Consider the following 8,873-nt stretch of genomic DNA (forward strand, 5'->3'; position numbering starts at 1 on the left):
TCTGGCACTGTTATGGGGGACGCCGTGTCTGGCACTGTTATGGGGGCGCCGTGTCTGGCACTGTTATGCGGGACGCCGTGTCTGGCACTGTTATGCGGGACGCCGTGTCTGGCACTGTTATGGGGGACGCCGTGTCTGGCACTGTTATGCGGGACGCCGTGTCTGGCACTGTTATGGGGGACGCCGTGTCTGGCACTGTTATGCGGGACGCCGTGTCTGGCACTGTTATGGGGGACGCCGTGTCTGGCACTGTTATGCGGGACGCCGTGTCTGGCACTGTTATGGGGGACGCCGTGTCTGGCACTGTTATGGGGGACGCCGTGTCTGGCACTGTTATGGGGGCGCCGTGTCTGGCACTGTTATGCGGGACGCCGTGTCTGGCACTGTTATGCGGGACGCCGTGTCTGGCACTGTTATGGGGGACGCCGTGTCTGGCACTGTTATGGGGGACGCCGTGTCTGGCACCGTTATGGGGGACGCCGTGTCTGGCACCGTTATGGGGGACGCCGTGTCTGGCACTGTTATGGGGGCGCCGTGTCTGGCACTGTTATGCGGGACGCCGTGTCTGGCACTGTTATGCGGGACGCCGTGTCTGGCACTGTTATGGGGGACGCCGTGTCTGGCACTGTTATGCGGGACGCCGTGTCTGGCACTGTTATGGGGGACGCCGTGTCTGGCACTGTTAGGTGTGTATAAGGAAAAGAACAGACGCGCAGGAACCAGTGCACACTCAGCCAAAATTAAAAATACAAAAAGCTTTATTGAACATAAATGCCCGACAGACAAAAAGACATACAATATAAAAGCACACTTAAAATAACAACATACAAAGGCAGATCAGACCTGACATATTCGGTAGATATACAATTGACAATCGTGGGTACAAATAATAGTAGTTAACAAACCAGTGAGTGGACACCGCACATAACAGCATGGGCACGGAAATAGATCTAATCAAAACTGTATATCGTGCATCACATATATATATATACACACATACATCCTACAAAAAATCCTCACATCTGAGTAAACTGGCGTAATGTAATCTAATATAATCCACAATCAAATGCCAAAAAGGATGATCTAATAGATCAGGCTATATAAACTATAGCTACTGAACAGATGGATAAAGTGCAGAATCTCTGTATCACATGCCCCCTAGCTATGCACACTTATTACCCTCACCCACAAAGCCCTCCATGGCTCAGCACCACCTTACATCTCCTCCCTTGTTTCAGTATACCACCCTACCCGCGCCCTCCGTTCTGCTGATGACCTGAGGTAAGCATCCTCAATAATCAGAACCTCCCACTCTCGTCTCCAAGACTTTACACGTGCTGCGCCAATTCTTTGGAATGCACTTCCCAGGTCAATACGATTAGTCCCCAATCCCTACAATTTTAAGCGTGCCCTGAAAACTCATTTATTCAGACTTTATTAACACATTAACCTAATCTATCCCTGTGTGGCACAGCCAAAAGTTTTACCATAACCAGGTTCCCCGCATCATGTTCCCACATGCTTTATGCATCCATTAGCCCTCTGTGTCTGTACTGTTACACACTTAACATTATGGCTGGTCCATACAATCAGGGCAACTGTTACCACCCACCTTTCGTGTCTCCCTCTTTCCTCATAGACTGTAAGCTTGCGAGCAGGGTCCTCACTCCTCTTGGTATCTGTTATGATCTATGTGATTATTGTTATGCTGTAATGTCTATTGTCTGTACAAATCCCCTCTGAAATGTAAAGTGCTGCGGAATATGTCGGCGCTATAGAAATAAAATTTATTATTATTAACCAGCTTTTCTAATCTCTGCTCTGAATCCACTCCTGTGTCTCCATTCAATGTCAGCAAGCAGTTAATCCTGAATGCTATCTCTGTGTTTTCAACTCTGCAAGCTTATATCTGGTATATAGTTTTTTTCAACTTACTCTGTTTGTCCCCTTATGTTGTGAGGTCAAGAAACTTTTCAAAGTGCTTTATGATCCATGTAGTGCTGGACATGTGTTTATTTGACCACAACATTTTATTGGGTCCTGGTGTCTCAATTTAGTGTGATTAACGAGAAGAGAGAGCCAACAAAAAAGAAACCAAAAAAAACAACTTAGCCTTAACCTCCTATATATTCAGACCTAGCTAGGGGGAGCATTTATGCACATGTAATCGAAGTACATGTATCAAAGTACTATTGGCAGTTATAACATGGCAGTTAGACAGGGCAGGAGACAGGTAAGACATTTATATACATCTACTCCCTGTACATTAGGAGTACAACAAATATATACCATATGCATTTGTGTAATTTATATCCTGGTCGCTGCATTCACACACATCCACTGCCCTGGCATTAACTCTCTACACTCCATCCATATTGGCCCCTCGCTTCTTTCCTCTCCTATGTATAGCACTCACGCTCTTTTCACATTGTTAAATTGCACAGATCCAGTCAGTCCCACCATTCAACATCAGAGACGCTCTCACAAATCACTTAACCATCTGCTCACTCTTTCTATCCTCCTTCTCCTAGTCGCAGGAGACATTGCTCCCAACCCTGGTCCCCCATGTTATAGAAAGTCAAACCCCCCAACTGCTACACTCAGAAACCCCTGTAATCTGATTAATATTCCCTGCATGCCATCTGTCTCTCTTAATTGTGCACTTTGGAATTCTCGCTCAGTGTGTAACAAACTCTCCTTCATCCATGACTTCTTCCTTTCTAATTCTCTTAACCTCCTGGCTCTTACTGAAACCTGGATCCAGCAGTCAGACACTACCGCTGCTGCTGCTCTTTCATACGGGGGGCTACACTTCTCTCATACCCCAAGATCAGACAATAGAGCAGGTGGAGGCGTTGGTCTGCTCCTATCATCAAAATGTACCTTTCAGGTTATCCCTCAAGTACCCTCACTTGTCTTCCCTTCTTTTGAGGTCCATGCCGTCAGACTCTACACCCCCTTCTCCATGCGAGTGGCGGTGGTGTATCGTCCTCCCGGCCCCTCCCATCAGTTCCTGGATCATTTTGCCACTTGGCTTCCACATTCTCTCCTGTGACATCCCTACCCTCATCATGGGAGATTTCAACATCCCCATTGCTCTTCCCCTCTCACCATCTGCTACTCACCTTTTATCTCTAACCTCCTCATTTGGCCTTTCGCAGCTTACTAATTCTCCAACGCATGAAGACGGAAACTCCCTCGACTTGGTCTTCTCTCGGCTTTGTGCAGTGGATGATTTCACAAACTCCCCTCTCCCGCTCTCTGACCACAATCTTCTTTCATTCTCTATCAAGAACTGCCAGGCTGCTCAGGTCACCCCCACTGTCCAGACTTATAGAAACACACAGGCCATTAACACCCAGAAACTTATGAAGAACTTGCAGTCATCATTGGCCCCTATCTCCTCCCTCTCATGTCCTGATTCTGCATTGAAGCATTACAATGAAACACTTCAAAGTGCCCTGGATGAATTTGCACCCCCCATAAATAGAACACCACAACGCAGACGGCGACAACCCTGGCACACGGTGCAAACACGTTTCCTGCAGCGGTGCTCCAGGTGCGCCGAACGTCTGTGGAGAAAATCCAATCTACACGAAGATTTCATCCATTTTAAGTTTATGCTTAGAACATACAACACTGCCCTTCACCTCTCCAAACAAACCTATTTCAACACCTTCATCACCTCACTGTCCAATAACCCGAAACGTCTCTTTGACACTTTTCATTCTCTACTCAATCCAAGAGTGCAGGCCCCAACCACAGAGCTCAGAGCTGACGATCTGGCCAATTACTTCAAAGAAAAAATTGACCAGATTTGACAGGAAACTATTTCCCAATCCCCTCATACCACGCACTGTCCTCCCTCCCCCACTGCATCTAGCTCACTCTCTGATTTTGAACCAGTCACAGAAGAAGAAGTAAGCAGGCTCCTTGCATCTTCTCGCCCAACTACTTGCACCAGTGACCCATTTCCGTCACATCTCCTCCAGTCCCTTTCCCCTGCTGTCACCCCTCACCTAACTAAAATATTTAACCTCTCTCTCTCTTCTGGTATTTTTCCCTCCTCATTTAAGCATGCCATCATACATCCACTACTTAAAAAACCATCCCTCGACCAAAACTGTGCCGCTAACTATAGACCTGTCTCTAATCTTCCCTTCATCTCTAAACTCCTGGAACGCCTGGTCCACTCCCGTCTTATCCGCTATCTCTCAGAAAACTCTGTTCTCGACCCTCTCCAATCTGGTTTCCTCTCTTTACACTCCACTGAAACTGCCCTCACTAAAGTCTCTAATGATCTACTAACAGCTAAATCAAATGGTCATTACTCCATGCTAATTCTCTTGGATCTCTCTGCAGCATTCGACACTGTGGATCATCAGCTCCTCCTCACTATGCTCCGCTCCATTGGCCTCAAGGACACCGTTCTCTCCTGGTTCTCCTCCTATCTCTCTGACCGCTCCTTTACTGTATCTTTTGCTGGCTCCTCCTCCTCTCTCCTTCCCCTTACTGTTGGGGTCCCCCAAGGATCGGTTCTAGGCCCCCTCCTCTTCTCCTTGTACACTGCCCCTATTGGTCAAACAATCAGTAGATTTGGTTTCCCGTACCATCTCTATGCTGATGACACCCAATTATACGCTTCTTCTCCTGACATCACGCCAGCCTTTCTAGAAAACACCGGCGATTGTCTAAACGCTGTGTCTAACATCATGTCCTCACTATATCTGAAACTGAACCTGTCAAAGACTGAACTCCTGGTGTTTCCTCCCGCTACTAATGTACCTATACCCGACATTGCCATTTCCGTGTGTGGTTCCACTATTACTCCCCAGCAACAGGCCCGCTGTCTTGGGGTCATACTTGATTCCGAGCGTTCCTTTGCCCCCCACATTCGATCACTGGCTCGCTCTTGTCATCTGCACCTCAAAAACATTTCTAGAATTCGACCTTTTCTTACTTTTGACTCTGCAAAAACTCTTACTGTTTCTCTTATTCATTCTCGTCTCGACTATTGTAACTCTCTTCTAATCGGTCTCCCTCTTACCAAACTCTCCCCTCTCCAATCTGTCTTGAATGCTGCAGCCAGGATCATATTCCTCACCAATCGTTACACCGATGCCTCTACCTTGTGCCAGTCATTACACTGGCTACCCATCCACTCCAGAATTCAGTATAAACTTATTACCCTCACCCACAAAGCCCTCCATGGCTCAGCACCACCCTACATCTCCTCCCTTGTTTCAGTATACCACCCTACCCGCGCCCTCCGTTCTGCTGATGACCTGAGGTTAGTATCCTCAATAGTCAGAACCTCCCACTCCCGTCTCCAAGACTTTACACGTGCCGCGCCAATTCTTTGGAATGCACTTCCCAGGTCAATACGATTAGTCCCCATTCCCCACAATTTTAAGCGTGCCCTGAAAACACATTTATTCAGACTGGCCTACCGCCTCAACACATTAACCTAATCTATCCCTGTGTGGCACAGCCAAAAGTTTTACCATAACCAGATTTCCCGCATCATGTTCCCACATGCTTTATGCATCCATTAGCCCTCTGTGTCTGTACTGTTACACACTTAACATTATGGCTGGTCCATACAATCAGGGCAACTGTTACCACCCACCTTTCGTGTCTCCCTCTTTCCTCATAGACTGTAAGCTTGCGAGCAGGGTCCTCACTCCTCTTGGTATTTGTTATAATCTACTGTATGTGATTATTGTTATGCTGTAATGTCTATCGTCTGTACAAATCCCCTCTGAAATGTAAAGTGCTGCGGAATATGTCGGCGCTATAGAAATAAAATGTATTATTATTTATTATTATTAACACCTCACTTGCTGAACACCGCAGGTGGCGTCACGAACTATTCATAAACTTCATTTCATTGTTCATTCATCCCCTTTTTGCCATGGAGCCCCAGGGCCACGGGCCGGGTCACAGCTTCCGTGACAACTCCCATTGAGATCAACGGGCCCGGTACCGAGTACCCCTCTAGGCCCTGGGTGGAGCGCTCCATACGCCTCGTTTAAAAAGTTATAAAAAACTTCTACTTGCCATATCTTTGGCTGGGAAGCTGACAGAGTGACGACATGAGTATTATATTTTCTCTTACGACATTATCTTTCGTTTGAGACCAAACGTGACCCGTCTGCGTATCACAGGGGGGCAGAAACTGTTTCCCCGGTTTCTGGGGACTCTGGAAGCCGCAAAACGCTGCCGTGCGTAGCTTTTATTATACTGATTCTGAAAATATGTTTTTCCTGTCCATAGGATTATTGTAGTTATTAAATTCGAGTTTGAACAGGCAAAAGAAATTATAAATCCTTGGTGGGAGGAACTGCATTTAACCAGTCAGAGCAATAAAATGACCATGTGTAAGGGATAGGACTGGAAGCTCTGAGGGGGATCGTTTCACAAACCAAGGAGAGGCAACAGGCAGCCCTGGATGGGTGCTTTGGTTATTTAGACAATAACTCATATTTTCCTGACACCCTCCATCATGTCACCATCTCTCTCATATTCTCCCCTCAGACTTTCTGCTGATCCTGGTGGTCGTTGGCGTGGTGCTGGGTGCGTCGGTGTTCGCTCTGGTGGGCGCAGTGATTAGTGTTACCGTCAGGTGAGAGTTTTGAAGATGTGCCTCTAGGTGTTGCGCCATATTCCTGCCCTCGGGGCACAGCGGTGGTATAATACCGCTAAATATGGGGGTGCTGCACGTCTCACCCTGAATTATTTCCTTACAGCTCCAAGAAAGGAAAGAAACATAGCGACCAGGCGACTCTGATCGAGAAGGAGGAGGCGCCGTTCTCAGAGGGGAGCCCCGCCCCCGCGCGACTATTCCCGAAAGTTCAAGCAAAGACCAACCTGGGCGAGGTGAACAAAGGCGCCAACGTGTTTGAGGATTATGAGGAATATTCCCGAAACTTTCCCAAACGGGACTACGAAGAGGTGCGTAAAGTCCAGCGCAGTGTGAGCAGGTGGAGCGGGGGTAATATCCAAGGCCACCCTTGTTCGTACTCCTTATACTTGCCAGATATGGGGTCTTCTGCTCAAGACCCCCTCTCTTGGTCAAGAACCTGCGCTCTTGGTCACGACCCTGCACTCTCCGGCAGGACCCCACACTCAGGCAGGATCCCACACTCTCAGTCACTAAACCGCGCTCTTGGTCACAAACCCACGCTCTCAGTCATGAACTCACGCTCTCTGTCATGAACCAGCGCTCTCTGGCAGGACCCCACACTCTAGGGTAGGACCCCGCAATCTTGGGCACGACCCTGCGCTCTCGGTCACAACGTTGTGCACTCGGGTAGGGCCCCATGCTCCCGGGCAGGACCCTGCGCTCTCAATCAGGACTGCACATTCTCAGTCAGAACCCTGCGCTCTTGGTCAATACCCTGTGCTCTCGGGCACGACTCCACGCTCTCGAGCACAACCCCGAACTCTCGGTCACAACCCTGCGCTCTCGGGCAGGACCCCGCACTCTCCGTCACAACCTGGTGCTCTCTGGCAGGACCCCGCACTCTCGGGCAGGACACTGCCCTCTCAGTCACAACCCCTTGCTCTTGGGCTGGACCCCGTGCTCTCAATCAGGATCCTGTGCTCTCAGTCAGGACCCTGCGCTGACAGTCATGACCCCATGCTCTCGAGCCGGACACGGCGCTCTCGGGCAGGACCCCACGATCTCGGTCACAACCCCACACTCCCTCGGGCAGGACCCGGCACTCTTCGGCGGGACATCAGCCTTTATGTGTAGGCAAGGTGAATCCTGACAACTCCTTCAGGTGGTGGCATGGTGGCGATTACTGGTTGTCACCAGGATCTGTCAGGTGGGAAGATGTTGCAGATATGTGGGGGCCCGGCCCCGGGGGGATCCTCAGACTTTGAGGTGAATCTCAATAAACTTTTCGTTCTTTTCTCTGCAGAATCCGTGGTATGAAATGGCCAAAACAGATCGGAATTATTAGGAGTGGCCCCAGGGTGGCGCTGTGACCTACCACATCTTATCAATGCTTATTGGCAGGTACAATGAGTGCAATAACGTGGGCATGACCAGCAATGACCCCGTCCCCAGCGCTGGAGCCGTCACCGCCCGCACAAGACGCCGCGCCTACATCTTCTTTTTACTTTTATTGTAAGATAATATCACATCTAGCTGCGAACTGAAGGGTTAAAGGGCAGAGGTGCCACCATGACGGGGGAGGACGAGCTCCACGCCCTACGCTGCCCCCTGTCATTCCCACGAGGAACCAACGGCTCGTCTCTCAGCTGGCTGATAACAGAAAACAACAAATGTGTCTATATGTACAATGAAGATTGTTATAAAATTTATAGATTGTTACATTGTGTTCGCTCATCTCTATAAGAGGCAGCGAGGGCAGGGAAGGGGCTCTACAGGGCGGACGGAGAACATTACATCAGTGCTGCCATCACCGGGGGCGGGGCTGGAGTATAAGGGGTGTGGTCTCATCATTATATCACTGATGTCATCACCGGGGGGCGGGGCTGGAGTATAAGGGGTGTGGTCTCATCATTATATCAGTGATGTCATCACCGGGGGCTGGGCTGGAGTAGAAGAGGTGTGGTCTCATCATTATATCAGTGATGTCATTACCTGGGGCGGGGCTGGAGTAGAAGAGGTGTGGTCTCATCATTATATCAGTGATGTCATCACCGGGGGCTGGGCTGGAGTAGAAGAGGTGTGGTCTCATCATTATATCAGTGATGTCATCACCGGGGTGGGGCTGGAGTAGAAGAGGTGTGGTCTCATCATTATATCAGTGCTGCCATCACCGGGGGCGGGGCTGGAGTATAAGGGGTGTGGTCTCATCATTATATCAGTGATGTCATTACCTGGGGCGGGGCTGGAG

General features: G+C 49.2%; 1 protein-coding gene across 1 annotated transcript in view; it reads left to right on the forward strand.

The window, feature by feature from the left end:
• Nucleotides 1–8,344, forward strand: part of MUC13 (mucin 13, cell surface associated) — a 46,762-nt gene extending 38,418 nt beyond the window's left edge. The window contains exons 10-12 of the mRNA XM_073551930.1: nucleotides 6,538–6,625; nucleotides 6,750–6,954; nucleotides 7,929–8,344. Coding sequence (XP_073408031.1) covers nucleotides 6,538–6,625; nucleotides 6,750–6,954; nucleotides 7,929–7,970 — 335 coding nt within the window. The 3' untranslated portion in view covers nucleotides 7,971–8,344. The remainder of the gene's footprint in view (nucleotides 1–6,537; nucleotides 6,626–6,749; nucleotides 6,955–7,928) is intronic.
• Nucleotides 8,345–8,873: the final 529 nt, after the last annotated feature.

The sequence above is a fragment of the Dendrobates tinctorius genome, unplaced genomic scaffold, assembly GCF_039654945.1.
Source record: "Dendrobates tinctorius isolate UK_male_01 unplaced genomic scaffold, ASM3965494v1 ptg000182l, whole genome shotgun sequence".
In the NCBI taxonomy this organism is placed as follows: Eukaryota; Metazoa; Chordata; class Amphibia; order Anura; family Dendrobatidae; genus Dendrobates; species Dendrobates tinctorius.